This window comes from Megalops cyprinoides, chromosome 10 (genome assembly GCF_013368585.1).
Source record: "Megalops cyprinoides isolate fMegCyp1 chromosome 10, fMegCyp1.pri, whole genome shotgun sequence".
NCBI classification, from domain to species: Eukaryota; Metazoa; Chordata; class Actinopteri; order Elopiformes; family Megalopidae; genus Megalops; species Megalops cyprinoides.
This window is the reverse complement of record NC_050592.1, coordinates 13,103,725-13,130,010: the sequence shown is the minus strand read 5'-3', so window position 1 is coordinate 13,130,010 and position 26,286 is coordinate 13,103,725. Positions and strand designations below refer to the sequence as shown.

General features: G+C 38.5%; 2 protein-coding genes across 3 annotated transcripts; one reads left to right on the top strand and one right to left on the bottom strand.

Annotated features, from left to right (window-relative positions):
- The first annotated feature begins 8,151 nt into the window (after window positions 1-8,151).
- hapln2 (hyaluronan and proteoglycan link protein 2) lies at window positions 8,152-15,441 on the top strand. 2 transcript variants are annotated; one of them, XM_036539060.1, is made up of 6 exons: window positions 8,152-8,366; window positions 9,082-9,188; window positions 10,464-10,820; window positions 10,994-11,110; window positions 12,482-12,667; window positions 14,730-15,441. In XM_036539060.1, the coding sequence occupies exons 2-6, from the start codon at window positions 9,110-9,112 to the stop codon at window positions 15,005-15,007; spliced, it is 1,017 nt and encodes a 338-aa protein (XP_036394953.1). In that variant the 5' UTR covers window positions 8,152-8,366; window positions 9,082-9,109; the 3' UTR covers window positions 15,008-15,441. The 2 variants fall into 2 exon arrangements, with proteins under 2 accessions (XP_036394953.1, XP_036394952.1); XM_036539059.1 differs by having other exon boundaries at window positions 9,076-9,188.
- Window positions 15,442-18,136: 2,695 nt separating this feature from the next.
- On the bottom strand, window positions 18,137-23,284 carry LOC118784454 (zinc finger protein 501-like). The gene is made up of 4 exons (XM_036538690.1): window positions 23,101-23,284; window positions 20,482-21,727; window positions 20,078-20,412; window positions 18,137-18,156 (listed from the first exon to the last, which is right to left on the bottom strand). The coding sequence occupies exons 2-4, from the start codon at window positions 21,597-21,599 to the stop codon at window positions 18,137-18,139; spliced, it is 1,473 nt and encodes a 490-aa protein (XP_036394583.1). The 5' UTR covers window positions 21,600-21,727; window positions 23,101-23,284.
- Between the last annotated feature and the right edge of the window lie 3,002 nt (window positions 23,285-26,286).

The window sequence follows — 26,286 nt, the reverse complement described above, 5'->3', positions numbered from 1 at the left end:
TTGCTCTGCGTTGTACCATTCATATAGGTATGTGCTGCAGCTATGTGGTCCATGTCACCCACATTTTCCAGATTCTACTGTGTGAATATGGCCCCCTGCCTTGTGAGGATGCATTGTAAGGGCATATGTCAAGAACATGTCTGTTTCTATGTCTGTCCAGGTGAAGTAAAATTGTGAGCAGGCTGGGAGTCTTGGATAGTTCCTGTTTGACTTTCAGTCCCCTATCAGTCTGTGCAAAGTTTGTTTTCTCCAAGCAACAGCACCTCATGCCTCATGAATGTATGCTTCAGGGCATACCCGTTCCGTATGAAGCTGTTTATAGTACATATTTTATCTCAGGGGTCATGCCTAAGTACCAGAAATGTTCTAGTAATTACACTGCACTAATGGTTAAGCTATCAGAAATCACATCTAAACTTAAGTCAATGATCATTCCTTTTGTTTTAGAGATGCTGAGTGCACTATTCATGACAGTATGAGAAGGAGTCCTGGAAGTGAAGAATCTAGTGAACCAAAGCATTTTTACGTCATCAGGAGTTTATGAAAGCACAAACCTCTCCCCTTTTGGTCCTTCCTGTTCTCTCCAGCTCTGTCTGCATGAAAGATGCTCAGCCAGGATTCACAGAATGACATTATCCAAGCTTGCTTACACGTAAAACAGAATTTAGCATAAGGTCCATCCCACTTATTCTCAAGGGACTGTACATTTACCAGTACAATCAATGGCTAAGGGGGCTTCTAAGGACACCTCTTAAGTCTGCACCTCCCCCTCTTCTGGATGTATGCTGGCATGTTGAGTAAGGTTAAGCTTTGTATAAACAGTATATAAGTCCACCAGGTGAGCCATCAATGACCGTTCCAGCAATTATCATGATCAGAGTACTTTGCTGGTTGATCCAGGCAAGACTAACATATAACTAAACAAGCAAACCAATAAGGGAGACCAGGCATGTGGCAACAGGGTGAGCAGGTGAACTTAATTGTCACAAAAGAGCAACAGTTTGTTTGCACTTCACTTCAAAATATGTTGTGGCACACATTGTTCATGAACCTAGCTCAGTTCCTGAGAGCCCACACGTAGTTAATGGTCCATATATTATGCCACCTTTAACTCTGACATGTTAAGACAGCAGGTAATGGGTAGGCTAATATCCTCTTCCTCATTACATTCATGCACACACAATGTAAGGTTTCTCAAGTACCCTTGTCTTCTGTGTGAAAGACAGCCACTGGAGTCTCACGCCACAGAGCTTCGTCAAGAGCAATTGGAGGCAATATGCATGTCCAGGGTCATTTAAAGAATGATCACTTCTACACTGATCTGCATTGGATATTTCTGTTTTTAATTAACACTAGCAAAAGCCCTTAGAAATGATTATCAGTTTAATTTGTTGTTCTTCAATAGCAAAGTAGCACTGAATGCATCATACCAAGACAAGGCACCACTTTAGCCAACCTTTTTTTTTAATCTGAACAAAAGTAATAATGAGAAATTCACAGAGATGATACATATGAATAATAAAAGAATAAAACACAGTTTAAATACAGTTGATGAAGAAACTGTGGAAACAAAAATTCTAAACGCAGGGCACACTCCAGAGTAACCTTCATGTGGCCTGTCATGGTCCCGGCTCTCAGAGACAAACTGTCACTAACCTCAGGAAAATTTACAGAAGAAATATTTACAGATGCAATGACCAACAAGCCATTTACATTACATGGAAATGTTTACACATATCCGGGAGCAGTGTTTTGACCTGTTAATACAAATCCATGTAATAGACACAGATATTTAAAAAAATCTAATTCATCCCTAAAGAGACAGGAAGAAGAAACGCTTTGAGCCATGCAAGAAAGCAGTGACCTCTTTGACTAAACTACAAAACCATTTCTAGCAAGAACATTCATTCTGTACACCATCCAAGCCAGTTAGCACAGACTACTCAAAGGTAATCTTGATTGCAGTAAAAGATAATCTGGAGTGTAGCTGCAACTGGAATCCCAACACAACCTGTGGACAGTCTGTAATTAAAAATCAAAAATTAAAAGATTAAAAAGCTGTTACTTACACACTATAATTCTATAAGGCTTGCATAATTTTCTAATGGTATTTAGCTAATATAACAGGCACTAATTTCACATCCACCCAACCAACTTGGCAAGCCAAGTTTTCATTTAAATAGCTATGTTTTTATGTATCTTACTGAAAGTTCTTATTTCTTCTACTCTGTATTTGTTTCTTGTTTTCAAATTAGTATGTGTTAATCTTGATTAAATATACATTTTATATCACAGATTCTGATATTGTATCCCAGCTTATAAAAGTTAAAAAGCCCTTGTTAGCCCATCAGTACTGTACAAACATGAGCGTGGGATGAGGACAACATCTGAGTCCTTATTAGAAACCTAGTGTTGATACCACAAGCAGCGCTGTTTTTGTCTTTACCTGACCTTGGAATGCTGGAAAACAGTTTCTCTTTGTGGTTTGAAGACTTTGAGATATTTCATTATCCGTTGTCCACTGTCACTGTTGGCAAGCAAGTTTGTCAGAAAATATTACAAGCGCTATCTACCTGAGATCCACCTCAAGTTGCCTGAGGCCTTCACATAGCGTGACAGAGTGACCTTACCCCCCGTTGCACCTATGGAAATCTATCATTATCTGTCTGTCAGACTGACATGCGAAAGAATAAATCTACATACATTCAGGGTTCACCAGTAAGATCAGAGAGATTATTCATCTGGATTTATTGCACGTTAGATGTGACATATATCTGAATACATGTAGCTAGAGAGTGTAGCAGCTCAAGATCCAAATATAATGTTCTCATATTTTATTTCAGTTTACCTGCATTAAATATGTGTAAATATTAATCCAATGAATTTGTGTCATAACTTTTATTTTGAGGTGAACTTGTTCCTGACTTTGAAAATGGTCATTGGCCGGTGGCTAATGAGCCACACCCGCATAATTACCCTGTCATTAAATGCAGGTGTGTCGCTGCAGAGCTGACAGAGTTGAGTCTTGATGAGATGGTAATGTTCCCTTTTCTTCCGGGTTCACTGAAGTGAATGGCACACAGACCCTTTTCTTCCACTTCGGCATCAGTCTGTGGGGGAAACAACACACTAGAGGAACCCACATAGGTGGGTCCAGTGGCATACTGCCCAGAGTGGAAAAATGCATGAATTCCACAACGCATACCAGTGTTTTCAATAATGAACTTGACATGAACTATTTAACACCTGTTAGTTACTACAACTGGACATATGAACCATTTCAGAGAAAAAATATAAAACTTATCAACAAGAGAAAAAAATCTGAAACATATAGCGGTGGAAGTCTGACACTGGAGCACAAGGGGCTGGAGTTTTCTAACTAAAAAGGGGAGAAAACCTTGTGCACAACATGAATAAGGTTCTGATAATGGCAAGTAGAAGGTTCAAAATTAGAAAGCTACTTGAATGGAAGGCTAAGTGTTGCACACTCCTCAAACAAGAAAGATAGCCCTTTTTTGACCAGTAGATCTTCATTTTAAATGAAAAGAGACTTGTGGAGGTGCAAACAAAGTGTTTCACGTTGCACCTCGGCAGACATCAGTTTGGGTGTGGGATCTGTTATGCTTCCGTGAGATTTGATTGCATATTACTGCCATGAACAGAAATACAGGCATTGCATGCAAAAGCAAGCCTATAACTTGATATTGTTTTCTTTGGATGTAGCACATGTTCACATCTGCATAGTTACTCAGCAAGTAAGTAGCAAACTGGTCAGTAAACATTCACACAAAATAAGGCTTGAGGGAATCCCCTTCGAAATAATTTTGTTAACCCACAGAAATATTTTTGTGACAAGCTGTGTTTGCTGCAAACTGCATTGAGCAAATTCATTTTTGAAGTTGCCCTTTCCTTGCTTCACCTCAAAGATCTTAAGGTTGTTTTTTTTTCTTGCTCAGCCTACAGTCTGTCATGTCATAAATATTCCATTTTAACCACAAGTAGGGGGTCACAGACAGCTGAAAAGCTTATAAAAGATAAGAATTGAAATATCCTTAAACATGAAGTCGGGTCAAAAATTAATAGTGAATAAGATTTTGTGATGTTTATCAGGTCTTGAATATATGATTGAATATTTCACACCATAGCCTGTAACCCAAGAACTTGACATTCCTGCTCCAGTCAGTGGCCATAAAGTGTACTGAAATCCTTAGTCCCAGATCATTTTTGAATGGGAATTCAGTAGCAAGAACTCATTTGTTCAGCAGAGATACAAGATGTTCATGAAGATATGAATTACTGCAAATGAAAGTACACTTCCCAAACTAAATAAGATAATATAATAAAACATATAGCATACACAATCTCGTGTATAAACATTTTGTTAAGAACACACATTACTAAAATGCACTGATAATGTGTGAATTTAGGTGTCACAGGGGAGGGCATGCACAATTGAAGATGACCAAGATATAACTAATTATCATTTCCTTTGCTAATGTGACTGGGATATAACCTACTGATATCACAATCAATATTGCCTGTAGCTTTGAGGACACCACAGACCAATCCAGCAGATACTGAAAGTTTACATCATGACTTTGCGTGAATTCACAGGTTCATCTGATCTACTGCTCGTAGTATCGGACTTTTGTACTTCAGTCATGTTTCTATAATGCTGGACAGATATAATTGTATCTCTTGTATTGATCTCAGTGAAATGGTTCACAAAAATGGTCTACATTCGCATCATTATAAACATTCTTTCCACCAAGGAAGCCACACCAATATCCACTAGAGGGCTGCATTACATTGCCATACGTACTTGTGATTGAACTCTGATACTTCCGGTTAACACAACCACTTAACAACCTCATTCAACTGATCACTGTATTGATTAAACCAGATCCTGCTTTTTAATTCTGACAGCATTAGCAGTATGAAAAGAATTAGAAAAACCTGCAGGATTTCAAACCTCTACTAATGTTTAAGTAGGTGTAATGCAAATAGCTATGGAGTAAATCTAGTGCTTGAACAATTACATAAAATGGACAGTGACTCTAAACCTTCTCACACCTCAGATATACCCTGCATTTTGTTAAAAAAATAAACAAAAGAAGCTTTTATCTGCCTGGAAATGCTAAACGACACTACCTCTAGAATTACATGAAATGTGAAAACTCATCTGTCACAGTAAGTTCCCACTGTGACAGTAAATATTAAAAAAACAGGTTATAACCTCAAACCCACCAGTCACGTCAAGATTCTGGCAGTGAGCCTATATGGGCATGTTTCTATTTGATATGAATGTTTTCATACTCAACTGACATTACAAAAAAACCCAAACACCCTTATTTATTATATATGATCTCTTGAAGCATCTGATAATGCACGCTCATGTTTGCCATTACTACGTGAGAAAAAGCACTTCATTTCAAAGCCTATATATGTTACTGGTATTAATGTTATTTAGGGATGAAAATTTTGATTAGATTAGTATATGATCCCAAGATTGAATAATAACTAAATCATGCACCATCATCTATAATACATAAAGTGCTTAATCAAATCACTTATAATATTATTTTCATTACTTTCTGAGAAGAAGCATTTAATTTTCCTTATATACCATTATTGTGATGGATGAGCATTTGATTTAATTCAATATTGTTATTCTATGCCATGAAACTGACCCCTATATTTTTCTTTCAAGCTCTGTATGAAGCTCTAATAAGAAATCTGCATTCACTAACCTTTTAATCCTGGCCAATTCCTAATTTAAAAATCTTTGAATTAGCTGTCTGAATTAGTTTTTTATGCATGCGTCTTAATCTCTTCTTAATACATTCACAGAATGTATGTAATCTCCATCTATAACATGTAAGGCATGATATCATTCTATATGATGTATGTTTTCAACTGTTGGCAGTATTGTAATCTGAAATAAACAAATAGGTAGTAGCTGAAGCTTTGGAAATAACATACTTACATGTACTTATAAATAGAACAAAAGATTTCTTTACTGATACACTTTGTCAGGTACAGCTTTTGAACATAACTTCACAATGAAAATTCCATTGTTCTTTTTCTTTTCCTATCTACAAAATATCCTACAAATACTACAAATTGGCATGTGAACATGAGAGCTCTAAAGTGAAAAAGTTTCTTAATAACTATCAAATTAACTGATCATTAACATTTGTGGCATTATTCAAAGGTCAACATTTGTGCAAAGATTGAACAATAAAAAGGTAATGAATTTTGATATTGTTCAGACTGTATGGTCCTATTCAAAATACTACCAAAACGTCAAAGTTTCATCTGTTTTTCCATGATGTGGAGAGAGTAAATAGGAAGCAGTGAGAGTCAGAGAGCGGGAGGGAGAAGGGGCAGTTGTCACCTAGACGTGCCCTTATGAATGCTAATTGCTGTCCCCACAGGGCGAGAATGAATCCCATTGATAGGGCTGCACAATGGAGAAGGGACACAGGGAAGACAGTGGAATTCCATTATTTGATTTTACTTGAAACATTTTTTTCTCCTTGTGTTTGTGTGCATGCTGCCCTCGTTGAGGAAAAGGAGATTGTAGCTCTTACAATGTGGGCATTGTGTTTAGGTTGCCCAGTAAGAGGAAACCACATCTCATGCAGTCTCCTCTTCATAGAACATGGTGCAAGATGGAACAAAAGCTGGTCAAAACTAAAAATGTTTGCTTTTCCGTGTGTCATAATATTGGCATAATGCCTTGACTCTATAGGGTACTGCACCTTATCACACAGAGGTGTAATTCAATGCAGCTTGACTTTGAACAAACAAAAAACAATTTTCCCTTTACTGCAAAAACCAGTTTCTCCAGTCTTCTATGACAAGTGACAACCATGCTCAGAGAGTAACAGTGTTATATACTGACAGCATGGTTTTATGTTAATCATTTATAATGTCGTTATTATGTTGTCCACAATTTTCATTAAAATTATTTTTGTGTGACTTTAACGGGCAATAACATTCTCAATAAAAGGCAAATAAAATGTGACCACATTATATGTACTGCTGTACAACACAAAAATGTATTCAACATTTGTCATGTTGTTTGAGAAATTATGCATTGCAATTAAGTAATATTATTATGTAATGCAATTAAGTATTTCTCAAAATGGATATGCCTAAATTATCCTGTTCACACTTGGAAATTTTATATGGAACAATACAGTAAGATCTAGCAGACAGTAAACACATTACATTTACATTACACTGCAGTCATTTAGCAGACGCTCTCATCCAGAGAGACTTACATAGGTTACAATTTTTACATGCTATCCAAGTACCTTGCCCAAGGGTACCTCAGCAGATTAAGTTTTAATATGTACTAGCACACGAACCACATGTGGCGCCTCCAACTGCTTTGATTTAAGTAAAAGCATTCTTTGCTGCAGTGACATTTTTCAGAAAAGTATGGAAAGGCTCAAATTTGTGATACCCAAGCTGTTGCTAACAATATAGTGAACTGACTCTGTTCTTACTCATTGTAAGGACGTTGATTCTGGGTCATCTGATTTTTTTACGTGTGCACATCATTTTGTTAAATTTGGTTTGTTCTGCTGTCTGCAATCCTGTTTTGGAAGTGAGCCCCTGTAGGATTGCTGTATGCAATCCTGTTCCTGGTTATTGTAGGCAAATGGCATGGCCAGTTTCAAAACCCGGCCGTAGGGCCCAGCTTGCGCTCAAAAACAACGCCTTGCCAGTTGAGCCACCTGGGACCATCATCATCCTCAATCATGACAAAAGAGTCATTTCAATGACTTCAGGTTTAACTACAGTATGAAAACCAAATATCCAATTGACTATTCCAGTCGGTCACGCTGCATTCCACCATCGTTCAACTGGCATTCAACCAATGCCATCTCACTCTGCATCAGAGGATAAAGCAGCTTATGTGTCTCTTAAAGTCTGACAACACCACCGTCTTTTTTCCCCATTTGCTGTTTATTCATTTCCCACTATCCCCTGCCCTCATATTGAGCTGCAGAGGAAAGAGGCAGCAGGCGTGAACAATGGATGGCTGTCACTATCTAATTAACATCTGGAACATAGAGGAGACAAGGCTGTTTACTCGTCTCCCGGCCTGGGACACATGAGAACTGACTAGAGCCCACAGTAAGCAAGAAGGAGTGAGAGAGATACAGAGAGAGGGAGAGAGAGATAGAGCAACCCACTGCTCAGAAAGAAGGCTGCTGCCTTTTGAAATTGTCTGTGTCCTGCACACTCCATCACCAGCCCCATCACCAGGAACTGAACATGTTTGGATGAACAATCACTGCTTTCAAAGAAAGAGGAGTTCAGAGCAACATTGTCCACATCAACTTCAGCAGGTTAGAGCTTCTTTCATTTCAACAGTATGAGCACATCTCTAGGGATGCAATTGTTGTTGAATGAGTAATCGTGAGATCTGTGAAGTTAGCATAAAAGGAAACTTGTTACAGGAGCATTTGCTGTGAGCTCTGTAGGAATGGTCAAATTGAGCTATATGATGAAATCACTGAACATTGGTGGAGTGGAATGGATATTTCTGCTGTGAAAATATTAACATAATTGTAGAAATGTGAACTATAGCCATACCTGCTGACCAGGATGAAGAGAGGGAGGTGTATCACTGTTCTTCAGATGTAGACATCTCCATGACAGAGCTGCTCTCATAGCTGGAAATCTGTAGAGAAAAACAGACAGAACAAGTGAAACTCTCTGTGGTGCTTGTCTATGAAAGTTGTGCAGCATCAAAGACGAATGAGCTATAATGGAAACACAACCACTGGACTTTATAAAAAAGATTGGCTTGATGTATCTTCTTTCAGGGGTATGGACATGATTATTATAAAGATGCAATGACTTAGAACTCAATTTGATTATTTTATTATTCTAAAATTGTATACACCTAACTTGAGAAAGGGTCATTTTCATGTAACAAAACTTTCTACACAAATCTAACTTTCATGTAACGTGTAAATAGCACCATCACTGGTCTTGATAAAAGTCTAACTATAAAGATGGTTATGTGTCTAATGTTATGTCTTCATTATACGGACGGAGAGGGTGGACTTGTGTGTCCCGTCCCATCATGCACAGCGCAGCTGCCATGCTGTTTGCTGCCACCTGCTTCACGTGGGCATCAGCTGTATTTCAGCATCAAAAACAGGGTGAGTTAGTCTGTCAGTCAGTCAGTCTGGCTGTGGAGCGGTTTGCCTACCTTTGTGTTTATAAATGCCTCTTTTTCCATATGCCGCTCATTGATTATTTTATCTGACATTAACATACAGAATATATACAGTATGTTGCTATTAAATGAACAACATTCATCATTTTTAATAATCCAAGAAGATTTCACCACCAGCATATCACCGCAACTGAAAAGCACTTACTCTTCAAAAGGACATTTTAACTAGTAATTCACAAGGAGAAAGGGGGGGAGTTTACACATTAACTTCTTATAAACAAGTTACCCACAGCTTTATTACTAAAACCATTGACACAAGTTAACAACTCAATTAGCCTGAGGTAATTAGGGTTCATTTGTAAAGAAAGCGCAAATAGTATGTAACCTAAACTCTTCCACTTATGTTTGTCACACCCCAACTTAGCAAGTGTCTGTGAATTGCTCCCACACAGTAGGGGTTAGCCTGGAGTTCTCTCATATTGGCCATACCTCAACCAGCTCCTCCCAAATCAGTCAGTGTCGGGCTTTCACACTATTCAGAACTTGACTGGATGATATAAATCTTAATAATACAATCTCTGAATGATACAAATGTTAATAATACAGTCTCTGGGTGATACAAGTCTTAATAATACAGTCTCCTCTGGCTGCTAATGGATTCTAAAAATGCACGATGATACTGAAGTCACAGGCAAAGGAATACTACCCTGTCCAGTCAGCTTGGTTACTATTATCAGCTGCTTTGATTTAAGTAAAACCAGTGACCACATTTGTCAGAAATGTCCATAAAGGCTCAAATTGGAGACACCCACACTACCACTAAGTGTGGGCTGCATCCTGATTTTTCTTGATTTTCAGACTATTTGGTTCTGGGTCATCAGATTTTTCATGTGTGTGCATAATACTCACCAAGTGACAAAAGAATCACTTCAGTTATACAGAATAAAATTGACTTTTCAGGTAGACTGTACCATCTCATTAAGTGAGAAAGCAGCTTTGAATTTTGGCTGGAAAGACTGAAACAACCACACTAATCAGACACACACACACAGGAAGCAATTTAAAGACTGTATTCTTTCCCAATATAAATCACCTTGGTCATACAGAGTCTTTAAATTCATGACTTGTTTTGTGGGTAGGTGTGTATTTGTAGGCCACGAATAGTTTCAAAGACTCTGAGGATGTATGAATATCTGACATGACTTCCTCTGAATACACTTTTTGAGTTTTTTTTTTGTCCTAATTAACTGAATTGCAGTGCAGAAAAAACTACGGTACCTTCTTGAGCCACCCGTCTATGCTGAAATAACCGCACCTCGAGGATCAAACATCACTCTTCCATGTTTGCTGCAAGCCAAACCTCCCCGGTACAAGGTGAAGTGGACAAAGGTGGAACCTCTTCACCAAGGAGTTGAAAACATTGTGCTCATCACAAATGGACACGCGCAGAAGGGCTACGGCTTGTTGGGTCCCAGAGCATCGCTACGCCGGGCACATGCGCTAGACGCCTCTCTGCGCATCAGCAACCTGGACCTGGAGGATGATGGCAGATACCGCTGTGAGCTTGTCAATGGAATCGAAGATGAGAGTGTTATCCTTACCTTAAGGATAGAAGGTAGAATGTACCCGCACAATGACAAAAATCACCGTATTTCATAGTACACATGTTCTGGCAAACAGGAATTTTACTTTCACACTAAGTATGTGTACAGTTAACAAATAGTGCCATTTTTTAAATAAAAAACTTTTGTTAATTTTAGTTACAAATTTTACCAATGTTCCTTCCAGGGCTTGTGTTTCCTTATCAAAGTAGTAATGGCCGCTACAAATTCACCTACCAGGAAGCCAAAGAGGCTTGCAATGGACAGGATGCTACTCTAGCAACATATCAGCAGCTGTACAGAGGTGAGGTAGTAGGTTCTTTTCAATTAAGAACCGGATTCTGACCAAGAAAACAACAAATTCATTGAGTGAGTTTTTATTTGTAACCCAGAATGTACAGTGGAATTGTAGAAGAGAAGTGTAATCTACCACAATTTGGTCAGTTTTGCCATTTCAAAATACTTAATCCAAACAAAATTACCTGGATCCTTTAGTCCTGAAATTTAACACAATTTGATGATCTGGATTATTTTATATTCATGCCTAATGTCAATACATGCCTAATATCAATATCAAAAATCAATATCAGTATCAAAAATGTTGAGGGTCAGACTCCCATTGGCTGGTGGGAAGCATATGGCGGAGACTTTGGATACAGTGTATCTATGCACTGCATTAGTTATACATTTGTTTTCCTACCTTAATGAATAAATACCTCAAAAATGATACCTGAAGTCATCTGCCACTTGCTTAACTCAGTTATACTGAATAAAATTTGCCATCCTTAAGATTTTGTCCTTTGTGTTCTTTCAGTGCATTATACAAAAGTTTTGTGTACAGTAGGCCTGGTGGCCATTAGTGATGCCAAAGTAATTCACCCCTGTAACCAGAGTTCACAGGTGGACTTTCAAAATTACTTTATATTCATAGAGCATGTGCTTGTTAAGAAACAGATATATAAGGCACCCTGTTGTGTGAAGCCAACTGTATATTGTTATATGGGAGCCATCGAGAGTTACAAAGAGGTTGGAAAGACTGCAGGGTTTTATTTTTTACTACTTAGTTTAGCAAAAAGAACATCTGGGAAATCCCATTGGGTTCAGATGCTAAAATAATAATTCAACGGGCTAAGTTATTTAAGGTAATAGAGGAAACACTGGGTCCATTTCAACTGATTTGGAGGAGCGTCTCTTCAGTGTGTTAGGTCAAGTGGGCAAATTTTCCAGTTGTGAGTTGTGTCACATTAATATGAACACATACTGAGTGGCCGACTTATTTTTTAAACGTGAATGTATTTACATGTTGGCAGTATAAGCCTTTTATCCTTGAGTAGCTTGCCGTGTTTGTGCACTGAGCCATGTCAAAACTTGGAGCAGAAGACCTGTTTTTGTAATTGTGTTTATGCTGTGGTGTTTGGGGGGTTTCTGGGTGATGAGAATTCGTTTAATTCTTTGTTATGTAAATCATGTGATAAAATAATATGAAATTTAAGTTCCTCAAAAAGCAGCCAAGCAAATGTACACAAACTAGCATCCATGCACTGAATGAAATTAATCTTGTCAATCAACTGTGCTCTAGGAGAGATCCTCTTTAATTTTCCCAGTGTTTAATAATGTCCTACATGAGAGTAATTTAAGAAATTATGATACTAATGATGTTCTCTGAATTCAATAGCCTGGACAGAGGGACTGGACTGGTGTAATGCGGGATGGCTGAACGATGGCACAGTCCATTACCCCATACTGCACCCGCGGGCACAATGCGGGGGGGAAGAACTCCGACCTGGAATTCGCAGCTATGGACCCAAAGACAGGAGTCGAGACTACTATGATGCCTTCTGCTTCACTTCTACAACTGCAGGTCAGTCAGTACTCTGCTGATTGACAGGTGTTGTTAATCCTTAGGGGCTCAGCAATGTTTGGTGCTATTGTCAAATCTCAGGATTTTGCCTGTCACACCAGTGCCAGTTCATTCATTGAAAAAAAAAACCTAAGTTCAAAAAGGAGACTGGCAGAGTAGAGGTAGTAGCCAAAGAAGTGTTTAAAGTCTCGAAAGGAGTTAATTTTCATGCCAAATGCATGCAATGATGAGTTACAATATGCAAATACTGAGCAATTATTACTAACTGTTGTTGGAAACTGTGATGGGCTACAATGTTTGTGTATGGATTTTAATTCAATATTGAAACAGCCTGAACTTTATGTTTGATGAAAAGAATTTTAGGCAGTGTGAAGAGTGGGTCGGCTCTTACTCTGGAACAATGCAGCTAACATGACTTAACTCTTACTGATTGTGTTGGGTAATAATTCCTTTTCTGGAATAATTTAAGATATTGCAGACAGAGAAACAATCAATCAATAAATCAATCAAATTTTATTATGGTATTATGGATATAAGGTAGTATCAGGAATTATTCTGCCTTTGTCCACACCAAGTGAATAAAAATAATATGTAATACATGATTATTAATTAATTTATTTAAAATTAATTATTACAGATTGTGTCGGGTAGTAATTCCCTTTTATGAAGTAATTTAGGCTATTACACACAGACAAATCAATCAATCAATTTATAAATTAATCATATTTTGCTATAGTGTATTTATACTAGTGAAACTGTCACAACGTGCTGAACATATTGTGTTTTCCAGCAGAATTCGAAAACCAGAAAACCCAGGACCAACTGGGTAAAAATGGGAAATTATTCTTTGTCCTGGAGAAAAGGCTGTCAGCTGACTCTTGGAAAACAGTTGAATTTTGAGACAAGAATGGCATAGGCAAGGCAGGATGTGAGTGGGACCTTCAGTCAAACAGTGCCCAGGGCAGGGACATAATGAGTTTTGAAATGCAGCAATGGTCCAAGCATTTGGTCTGTTGAGGCTAGGTAAATGTTCATAACCAGGAGGCAGGACTGCAGGAGCACTTGTTGAGAGAATGGAAAGAGGGACAGAGAGGAAGAGAGAGGTGAGAGAGATTAGTGATTAGAATAGGATGACTGTGCAATTTGAGTGTGGTGTTTTATGGGGCAGTGCATTTTGTAGCCTCAGCAAAGATAACTTATGGTAGTATACAAAAGGAGGAGGTGAGGAATAAGATTATCACCAGTGGGCATGAGGATGATCCAAGACTCTCCCACACTGACCTGCTGAAAACACAGGGCAATCCTATTAGAAATGAGGGAATAGCAAGTACAATTCATAGCGCCAGGAATATGCTATTGCTAAGCGCTACCCCTGATCTCAGCACCCAATTTGACTATAAACTCTAATGTGAGATTATAAGATAGAGATAGAGATAGAGATAGAGAGATATAAGATAGAGACTAAGATTTTAAGATAGACTTAAAAATTGAGATTGTATCTGATTCCCGGGCCACCTCTTGTAAACAAAGCAATCTAAGGAGGGTTGATAGGGACTAATTACTGTTACAAATAGGACTTAAAAGTTCAAGACTTACAAATGAACAGAATTAGAAATTAATCTGATAATTTACCGGTAGCCAGTGAAGAGATGCTAGTACTAGTGAAATATGGCCATTTGTGTTTTTGCTGAGATTCTATAAGTAGTGTTTTGAGCAGAATTTCTGGGATTTACAGTGGCATTTGATCATTGTAATAAAACTGTATCATAGTAGTCCAGTCTAGATGCAGATCCTTTTTAAAAGGACCTTTAGAAGGCAGCTGTAGCAATTTGATCACTTATTGGATTCATTTATTATGCAAGTTATGCAATGCAATTATAATTTTTTATGCAATCAATTATTGTGCAACTCCTTTCAGAGATACTCAGTAAATCAGCCAGACCGTGGCAAGCCAGGAGCAGGACTGCCAACCCCTGTTATATAGTATTTTATCACAGTAATGAAAGAGACAAAAGTAGGAGCAGAAAGTGACTGTGTGCCTCTTTTTTCCTTCCTTTCTCAGGGAATGTGTTTTTTGTTGGGGGGCAGCTTAGCTTTCCCAAAGCACTGGAGGCTTGCAGGGAGAAGGGGGCAGAGCTTGCCCGAGTTGGGCAGCTCTATTCGGCCTGGCGCTTCAGAGGCTTAGACCACTGTGACGGAGGCTGGCTGCATGACGGCAGCGTGCGCTTCCCTATCACCACTCCCAGGAAGCGCTGTGGAGGCCTGCCCGATCCGGGGGTGCGCAATTTTGGCTTCCCTAACAAGACCCAGCGTCTCTACGGGGCTTACTGTTACAGGTAGTGGAGCCCTCACTCACTCTTCAGAAGAAGACAGCAGAACACAGAATGCTTGGATTGACCAAGATCAAGGCTGACTTTTTTGCTTGTAAACTTAAGGATAACTGCATCTACAACTAAACAGCTTCAACCTTTCAGCCTATTGTTACCACGCTGATGTGTATATGCAATGTCACTTGTCATGACAAGAGAAGTGTCTGTCCTGGAATGTGTTGCCAGATAGTATCAAGATTACATACCATAACAGGAAAGCTGTGCAGCGAGGCAGAACTGAAGTTTAGTGGGGTGTTTTCTCAGTTTTTATGCCGTTTCTGACAAATCCCAACTTTCTAAAGACTGGTAGACTGGAATCCCTGAACAAGACAAAATGAAACAATGACATATGAAGGATGCATAACTTTTAACTCATGTTTTGCTTATGTGATGTATATAATAACAAATGCGGTACAATTACTTCATCTTAAATATGTTAATTCTCGATATAAGCATGGAAAAAGTGCATATGTATGAGGAATTGAGGTTTTTGTTCATCATGAATTAATGGATTTTGCCATTCTAGAGAAGGGATATGCCAGGAGAGACATTTACCATCATGTGTTTCCATGTAGCCATTAGTTTGTACCTAGGTTTGCCCTCAAATTATCTGTTGGGTAATGATGATGCAATTGTCTCTCAGGTACAGAGAGCCAGGGAAAGGGGTCTAAATGGAGGCATATGGAAAGCAAGAGTCTGAAAAAATTCCACGTTGTGTCCCAGAAATGCAGTGTTGTCTTCTATGTTGCTGTCTCCTCCATATGAACCTCCTCAATTAAAATATGTCATAATGGAAAATGACTGTGATATACAAAACTGCACATCATATGTACCAGTGATGTGTTAGCTGGCAGCAGGTTATAAAGGCTTTGGCCATAGGTTTCAGTAGGAGACAGAATTCACTATGGTTGTGATCCAAATCTATTACTTTTATAACCATTTGCTATGTTATAAAAGGTGATCTAACAAATGAATGCACCATAGAACATGCACCATAGAACTAGTTAATCAAGCTGGTAGCATGCTACATTGCTTCTGAAAACAGACTCTTGGTGGGAGCTTGCATTGAGTCCCCAGGGTGTCTCGGTCAGACCAGCAGTAGTCTGCTGTTATTGTTTTGTTATTCAAACGGGTTCACTGATATTCCCTGTACTTCTGAGGAGAGAGGCATCAATGTGAGACTGAATGCTCAGTGCTACAGGAATGAGAGATTGAGATCAAACCTTACAGCAAAGACAAAATACAGGCCCTAACATTGACATCAAAGGCCCCTATACTGTATTTTGGAACAATCAGTAAATGGAGTGCTTGCAAAGAAATGTCTGCTCTTCACAGGAAATAAAATGAAAACAATTCCTCACAAGCTGACAAACCAAAAGAACTGTAAAGGGATGATACTGTTCAAAAAACCCTTAATGGTGCAGTTAAATGTCAGCGGACTCCAATATGAAAGACAACTGAATGGTATAATAGTCCATATTGTTCATGAAATATACCCACCATTATACACATGACCCAATATGCTGAAACTGAATTTAAGTCAAAAGTGAATAAAAATTCAATTGTTCCTGGAAAGCCACGTAACACCTGAATTGTATGTAGTAAATATGTAATTGACAAGGTAAAATAAGCTCCAACCATTTTAGCAATGAAAATTTGGTTTTGGAAAAATCCTTTCAGTGGTTCTTCAATTTAAAGAGTGTAAACAAATTTGACTTGTTTGAATCTTGAACCCAGTCTTGTATCATCTGCATTTCATACTGTTGACAAAGGGGACATCATAGATACCAGGTGGCCCCCATACATGCCGCAGTGCTGCTTGTAGAAATATTTATAACAGAAGCAATTGAACTACTTCTTCCTCACACTGCTCCAGGTCTGCTCTCAGTACACAGAGAGGGGGAGAGAGAGAGAGAGAGATAGAGAGAGAGAAAGAGAGAGAGAGAGAGAGAGAGAGAGAAAGAAAGAGAGAGAGAGAGAGAGAGAGAGAGAGAGAAAGATGGAAAGAGCATGGACAAGAAGAAACAGACAAATTAATACAAAGTGAGAAATAGACAGAGAGAGAGAGAGAAGACATGGATAGAAATAAACAGAATACTACTACTAAATAAACTGCCCAGCCATTGCAGCAGCAAATCCAAGGTGCACTGCAAATGTACCTTTATTTTTTCAGTATGTAAAACTGAAATCAATTAACTGTTATTTTTTGTTTTGGTATTTTCTTTCAGTCAGTATGTAAAAATAAATGTGAATGAATGGCAATGTCCTTGTTTGACTTTGGTGTCATGTTGCATACATGTAAGAGCAGGAATGTGGTTTTGAAAGAAGCTTAAAAAAATAGAGCACATAGGGATATATAGAAGGGACAAAGGGCACAGAAGAAGAATGTATGGACAGATAAAAAGATGTTTTTGTTGTATGGTGGAGTTCATGTCTGTGATGTCTATGTTTGTGTGTCATCAATAATGATAGTACCCCTAGAGGTTGCTGAGCCTCTCACTTCAGAGAGCAGAGGAACAGTCCTCTACACTACTGCGGTGACATCCCACTTAATTTCAATGACCCATCTTTCACTTTCCCTCAGTTAGCACCTCACACCCACTGTGTCAATCAAGCATTTAACACCGGACTGGAATGTCTATTAACACTTCCCTTGTCTCTTTTCCGTTCTTTACATTTTAGCATAATTGTTAGTTACAGCAATTCTGTATTATTAAATAAGGTCAAAAACATACAACTATGTGCAGTCCTCTAGAAATGTGCCCCCATTGGCACAGGGGTTCTCCAGACAGGCATGTGAAACTCAGTAAGAGGGGACAGTACTGCTATCACCTACAATCCTTGCTTTTCATGCTGTCACCAAAATGTTTACTAGGCATTGTGAAATTTCTGAAGGAAATTAAACAAAAATGGTCACAATATTCTCAGTGGAGCCATGTCTGCGGCCTCACCTTAAAACATCAAGTAAGTTGTTGTGATCCACTCAATGATATGTAATTAGCCGTTTTATTGATGCAATTAACGAAGAGATACAAACGTCATGCCAAACAAACTGCCCAATGTGCCAGGATCATTGGACAGTAATAGTGATGCATTTTCCTTAAAAGAATCCAAGCAGAGCTGAACAAGAACAGAACAGATAGAAAACACAGGTGACTTTCTTTCTATTTGTTTTTTCATGTTATTTTGCAAAAAAATAACAAGACATCAGTAGCCACATTTTAAAAATCTATTGGTGATAAATGATGAAGGTATAGAATTAACTTGTACTATTTGTTATACTGGTATTCATACAGCTATATAATGCTGCTGTTTTCAATAATTCAAACAGTGTGGGAGTCTTTCTTTTCTTTTGACAATATGTAATACCGATACCACTTCCAAAATCTCTCTCCTCCTAAATTATCTTGCCAGTGGTAATCAGTAATAGAGCGCTCTCTAGTGTTATTTCAGGTCCAATACACACATCCGACACTGCATTCCATTAATTTGCTGGGACCTTTTTAAAATTAAGCCTTAATTGAGGTATAGACAGACATTATGTCAGTAGAAATCAGTGCCTCAGTACTGGGTTCAGGTTCACCTTCCCCTCCTTGTCATTGGAAGCAGGGCCAATGTCCGTTAGGATGGTTGCAGTGGTGGCTATATTGTCTCCCACAGATATTGCTATGTGTGTGGGAGGTTTTGTTTGGGTAGTTTGGGTATAGGAAACCTAGGATCCCCCACTTCAAACACTCCTGTCCTCCCTGGATGTGGTCTCATGAAGCACCACTGAAGCGGAATACAGTATATCTGTCAATTCACTCAAACCCTCCTGCTCCACCAGTCTGAGAGTGTGCTGGTCTTAATAACACAATTGGATCAGTTATTGCACTAAATCAATGCAGACAGTGTACGGGATTTTGTTATGCATTTAACAAAATGCAGTCATATGTTAATATGTTTTATGCATGAACAACAAATAAGGTATGTTATGATGGACATTTTGTTTGATGCAGAAACAATCTAAGAACGTCTTCTACGGAGAAGCATGCACAGACTAAGTACACATCTAATCTATCTACACATCTAATTTTGATACATCATTTATTCTAGGGTAGGTGTCATATAAGTTATTCAAAATTTAATACAAAAATAGCAAAATTCTTTATTCTAAATGACAACATGTATGAACCATTTCATCACAGGGAGGCTTGGAATCAAATCCATTACTGCAACACAGAAAGTGCACTTCAGTGCAGATGACCTAACACACACAAAAAAAAGAAAAATAAAAAATAAATCATTTGTATGTCCCTGTTATCATTTGCATCAGTACTACATTTAATATTAAGTTTCACTCATTGTCATTTATGCATAAAAAATACCTTAACTGTTCAAGACATGATCTAGGTATTAGTCACACTTTGTAAATGCCTTTTCAAGTAACAGATATTGTTTCTTGGTGATGAGGCCTTCATTTTCAACCACACACATATTCAAACACACAAAACAACTGATCATTTTAAAACAAAATGCTTTACACAAAAAAGATGCATGACCAAAATTTGGCAACCATTCTTTGTTTAAACATGTCCATACGATTTGGACTCAAGCTGCTTTTGCATGTCAAAGAGCACTTAATTTTTTAAATTATATTATACAGTTTTTCCATCTACATTACTGGTCATTTTAGATGCTCAAGAAATACTCTTAAATTTCATGGTTCCACAGCTGTGTTTGCAATTTTTTAGATTACTTATGTTGGATTACTACTTCCATCATTCCTCACACTTCTATGGTTTTTCAACCGAATGAATTTTCTGGTGGTTTTTTAGAGTAGATGAATGAGTGAAACACTTCTGACACTTTGCACACTTGTATGGTTTTTCACCTGAATGAACTCGCTGGTGTTCCTTTAAATGGGACGCCCGAGAAAAGCCCTTCTTACACTGGGCACATACATGTGGTTTTTCACCTGAATGACGTTTTGTGTGTTCTTTTAATGTAGATGAACTAGTAAAACACTTGTCACACAAAGTACACTTAAATGGTTTATCACCCAAATGCATTCTCTGGTGTTCCTTAAAATGTGATGTATGTATAAAGCACTTCCCACACTGGACACAGCTATATGGTTTCTCATCTGAATGGGTTATCTGGTGTTGTTTTAGAGTCGATGCATGATGAAAGCCTTTCCCACACATAGTACATTTATATGGTCTTTCATCTGAATGTATTCTCTGGTGTTCTTTTAGACCATAAACACGCTGAAAACACCTCCCACACACAGTGCACTTGTGCGGTTTTTCACCCGAGTGAATTTTCTGATGGCGTCTTAAATCATTCACCTGTTTGAAAATCTTCCCACAATCGTTACAGTTGTATGGTTTTTCACTAGAATGACTCATCATGTGTCGTGTAAAATATGATTTCTGACGAAAATCCTTCCCGCATTGGGTACACTTGTATATCATTCCATTTACATGAATTCTCTGGTGTTGCTTTAAATACGTTCTCTGAGCAAAACCCTTTCCACAATCTGAACACACATATGGTTTTTTTCCTGAATGAAGGATTTGATGTTCTTTTAACAGAAATGTGTAACTGAAACCCTTCCCACAGTGGTTACATTTATAAGGTTTTTCACTAGAATGAGTCCTTTCGTGTTGCCTGCGAGTAGAGGCATGCTTATAACACCTGTCACACTTGGTACACTTAAATGTTTTTTCTCCTGAATGAGATATCTGGTGCTGTGCTAAAGTAGATCCATGGCTAAAAGACTTCCCACATTGGGTACACATGTATGGTTTTTCACCTGAGTGAATCTTCTGGTGTTGATTTAAATCAGACACCCGCCTAAAAGACTTCTCACATTGGGAGCACTTGTGTGGTCTTTCACTAGAGTGAACTTTTTGGTGATCTTTGCATTTAGATGCCCAATTAAACTGCTTCCCACACTGGGTACACTTGTATGGTTTGTCATCTAAATGAATTTTCTGGTGTCGTTTTAAAGATGATTCTTTAATGAAAACCTTTTGACACTGAGCACAGTTGTACGTTTTGTCACCAGCTACACACTCCTGGGCAAAGCTGCTCTGATTACTTGATTCTTGTTGATTTAAGTCACTTTCCAATATCTGCATGTCATGAGCAACATTTTCATAACATGGATTTCGATCTCCTGCACATTTCTGTTGTTGATTCTTGGTGCTGTCGTTAGCCCCGCCATCATTCATTACAGTATTTGTGTCCACAGTCACTGAAGTTTCATTAGTTTCACATTTCTTCTGATGAAAAATAACTTGTGGATGATTAGAATAATCCAAATCATAGTCCTGTTCTGCCTTTATGTACTCTTGTTCATCAGCCTCTTGTTTAATTTTGTCAGGATGCTGATGAGTTACATCTCCAAGCTCTGTACAGACTGGATGCTGCATCATGGGATCTCCAGAGTGGGTGGAGCCCAGATCAGTCTCTAGTTTTATTAGCATCGTGGTTTGGTGATGTACGTGACTAACCCTAGTGCACGGTGTATCACCCACTGGTCCCAGAGAGTCACTTCTTTGTGTAGAGCACTCCATCTCTGGCTCTATAATGTGTATTCCATTGTGCTAATTTCCTCTTATCTCACTCTGATCCTTTGCTGCTCAGTACTTTCTGATATTATTTTTCTTAGCGTCCTGTTTTCAACTCCTGGAGGGTGTCTCTCCTACAAGGAAAAAAAGGGAGGAAATCAGCCTTAAGTTAACTGTTGATATCTTATACATACTTACAGTTGTATTGATGCAGGCTAATAGGATAAAAGTATGACCATATGGTTACAAACATGCTACACAGTAAATGATCAAAGTCTTAGCTATTCCTTTCATTCCAGCCACCCGTGAGCCAACTGCAAATTGTAATGAACACAAAGGAACACAGCTTTTAGATGCATTCAGCTTTCAAGGTTCAAATATCTTGATGTGGTGTGATTAAATTGCTATCAGTATTTCCCTTTGCAAAGAAGAGACGGGAGGAATTACTTCGGCTGCGACTTAATTGTAAACACTATACACCTACAAACCAACGGCAATAATTTTCCCTGCTTCCTCCTACTTGAGGCGACTCGCGGTTGAGTTCACAGCTGAAACGAATTAAGTCAATACTCCTGCGGTATTATGTGAATAATGACCAATAAAATGATGAATTTACAATTCACCCCGTGCATATTCTGTTTGCCACAATGCGAACACTGTATACTTCTTTCCAGTCTCCTATATAGGGCCTTGAATATTTAAGGCAATAAACATAATAGCCTACGTTGTAAATCAGTGACTTCACCAATCGATAGCTTGGAGTGGTTAGTGATGGGCTGCATTATTTATTATATCAAGTATTAAATAAATGGGAAATAAATAAATGGTTGGTAACTGTTCCTGAGTGATTCCCTTTCCGTATACATTTTGGACTCTGCCCAACTAACACAACAAGTGACGTTTAAGGAAGCGACATCATGGACACAATCTGATCAAATTCAACTTCAGTTTTGTTTGGTGCAAAAGAATCATTCTCAGGTATAAAAAATTATACGTACTGTTGTTACGATCTCGAAGTTAACTCACGTGAACACACGGGGGATGAAGTTCACCCCTCAAGTTCTGCATGAAACTGCTCCTGATGCGACTCAATCACAAGTGAGTTTCGTATGTAAATACCCTTACCTGCTAGCTTGCTTGCCACTCCAACATACCTAAGTGCCGTACCAAAGAAAACAGGATTTTCCGGATAACAGTGTCATGTGTAAACCACACAGGAGATCCTTACTCGATAATGCTCATAAACTCATAAAATGTTTTAAACCTAAACTGAATATCTTATACACTGTACACATGTATCCAACCTGCTGAGGTTAACAGCTGCTTACATGTGTTTGACGCTCTTGCGGGCGCCACCAATCCGAACTCCTTCAACGTTAGCTAGCTAGTCCCTAGGTATAATGATTAACACCAGCAGTGTTTGTAAAACCTACTGTTCCGTAAGTTGGTGCACTGTTGTACATGGAAATAGATCCACCTCATATTTTAAAGAGAATATTAAGCTTACCTTTAGACGAAGAATACCATAGTAAACCATGGCCACCATGTGGAATAAGGAACTTCAAAGTCTGCACACAATCTGCTAACTGATCACGATCATTAGTGTAGAGCAGACGCTGCACAGATCCACTGATTATTATTACGTATAGATAAGGTAATGTTATTGTTTGTATCCGTTGTCAGGACATACTTAAAATAAAGTCAGTTGATCTGCGCAGTGATTGTACGAAAGTAGAGCCCAGGAATAGGCAGTTTTCTTTGCGTCAAATGCCGCACACCTGGGTCCTAAAGCCCATCAACAACAGCGTTGAAGACAAGAAGAGCGGTTTTATGCAGGTTTACCCTTTCGAGTCGTGTGAAATGTGTGGTGCATCTTGTATGTTAAAATTCTCCGCAACTGAAGTTGTGAAACACAATCCAAGCAAATATGCACTGATATACATACACACCTTGAATTTAATCAGTCATGGTAAAATGTTTACAATCGTATATTGTGTTAAAATTGTGCAGTAGGAGAGACTAGTACAATGCGGGATGGGTGAATGATGGGACATGTCCATGACATGGCCAGTCCATGACCCCATACTGCACCCACAGGCTCAATGTGGAGAGGAGAAACTCCATCCTGGTGTTCGCAGCTATAGACCTTAAGACAGGACTCAGGACTACAATGATGCCTTCTGCTTCACTTCTACAACTGCAGGTCAATCAGTACTCTGCTGATTGACAGCTGGCATTGGTCCAGTGGGTCAATAATGTTTGCTGGTATTTTGCATGTCCCACTGGGAACCAGCTCATTTACTAGGTACTAAGGTACTAAGTTTTACATTTCAAAAAATAAGAGACTGGCAGTAGGGTAGCTATAGCTAAAAGTGTTTGTCTAAAAAGTAGCTGACTTTTCTATGGTACATGTAGGAGCATGTGAAGACAAGTACTGTAAGGTATAATATGTGGAAACTGAACTACTATTGCTAATGGTTGTTGGAAACTGTTGGGTGATAGTATTAATAACTAGACTGGAGAAGATCAATCTGTGGGTATTCCATGTCCTACTATTACTTACCTCAGAGTCTTTAAGGTTGACAATTAGTTACAAGCTATCAAAAGAGAAACAGATGGTGTGCAAAAGGTGTATCGGAAATCTATCTGCTTCACATATGAGTTTGATACATCACTGCTGACTATTACAGATTGTGTTGGGTATTAATTCATTTTGCCAGAGCAACTTAGCAACTAACTTAAATCAAACTTGTTACAGTGAATTTTTACAATGGAACGTATCAGAAAGCACTGAACATGTTGTTTTCCAGAGAAATATAAAAACCAGTAAACCAAGGGTTATTTGTGAAAAAAGGGAAATTATTCACTGTTCCCAGGAAAAGGCAGTCAATGAACTTGTGGAAAGCAGTGGAATATTAACACTGAAATGGCAGCTTGGCAGCCGAGAGATGGTATGGTTGGCTCAGACAGGATGTGAGGGGATCGTCTGTCAAACAGCAGCCAGGGCAAGGGCATCACAAGTTTTACAGTGTAATTGTGGCCCAGGCACCTTGTCCATTGAAGCAAGGTAAATTCTAATAAGGGATGGGGTTGCAGGAGTACTTATTACCTGAATGGCAAGAGGGACAGAGAGAGATAGAGAGAAAAAGAGGGAGGTAGTGGTTAGAATAGATTCACTAGGCAATTTCGGTGCAGTGTTTGATTGGGCAGTGCAAGAGTTTTTAGCCTCAGCAGACAGAGAGAAATATATTGAATTTAACAGAACATAAGTACATGTGCAAAGTGCAAGTGTAGATGTTTTGGCTTAGAAGCCATCTTCAGTGCCTTGTGTAAAATTAACAAAAAACATACATCTTCTGGGACCAGCCAAATGACAAATCACTTTGCAAGATACACCTGCTTGTAGTCATTCAGTGAAGTTTTACAATTTATCGTACTTGGACTTACTTTGGAATGACTGGAACCCAATAAACAAGAAACAGGTGTTTTCAATTGTTTTATGAAGCCATTTGGCCTGCAGAAACACTGCAAAAGCAGTCACATACCAATACTCAGACAAAAAGTATCATCGCATTTTAAATATTCACAGAATATAATGAAAACTTAGAACTTTAGACAGCTAACATTAGCTGGCTATCTTGATGTGTTAAGGGCTTCTATGGGCACTACCAATCCAAACTTGTTCATGGTTAGTTAGCTACACAGTTACTTGGTATAATACCAGGAACACAACTGTTGTTACAAAAACAATTGGTGGGTTGCTGTATGTGCACATATATTGGCTTCATATTCAAGCAGAATACTAAGCCCACCTTTTACACAAATCATGCTGCTATAAACCATAGACACAAAGTGAAATGAAGAGCTCCTGCTCCCTTGGTGAATTTAAAATTTCTGCTCTGATATCTTCATCAGGGCCTCTGCGTCCACTCTGCCGAGTAGGACCCTTACATCAGCTCTACTCATATGAAAAGCCCATTTAGCAAATCAATCTGCGGCTTAATTCCTCCCTACATGAGATGGTACCAAGAGGAAGGACATATTGATACCTGGAGTTTATAAAAAAGTACAAACACTTAATTTGTCAAATCCATCTAGCATGCACTCATACGTAGTTAAGGTAAAATGAGGAGCTTCAGACTACAGATAAAATTATGTGTGCTAACTGCTTGTTAGACGTTGTGCAAACACTGTAATCCAATCATTATTGAGTATATATGCAGTAACAGAATTATTCAATTTTCCATCACCACATCCTTATGCTATAAAAATCAGTTATCTGCAGTAGTTTCATGAAAGCAATGCCCAGGAACAAGAAGTCTGCTCTCTGCTTGATGCTCCGTCTGGGTCCTAAAGACTACTTTCTGACAAAAACCCATACTTTGAAAATTGGAAGACCCATATTACAAAAGTCTACCACTTACATTATCCTATTATAACCAGATATTCAGCTTCTTTCATATTACAGCAATACAGTCTTAGCTAGGAGAATCCGGCACATTCACAGGACACAACAGACAAGACTGCTAAAAGACACATTGTCTTAAAAACCAGCAACTTCATTCATTCTGTTAGAAAAACGGCTTTTATTTGTGTATTTATTTATTTACGCATGTAGCAATGTAGCAAGTGGTAAATAGGAGGCACCATGTACCATATGGTACCCAATGACTTTCATTTCCTTGATAACATC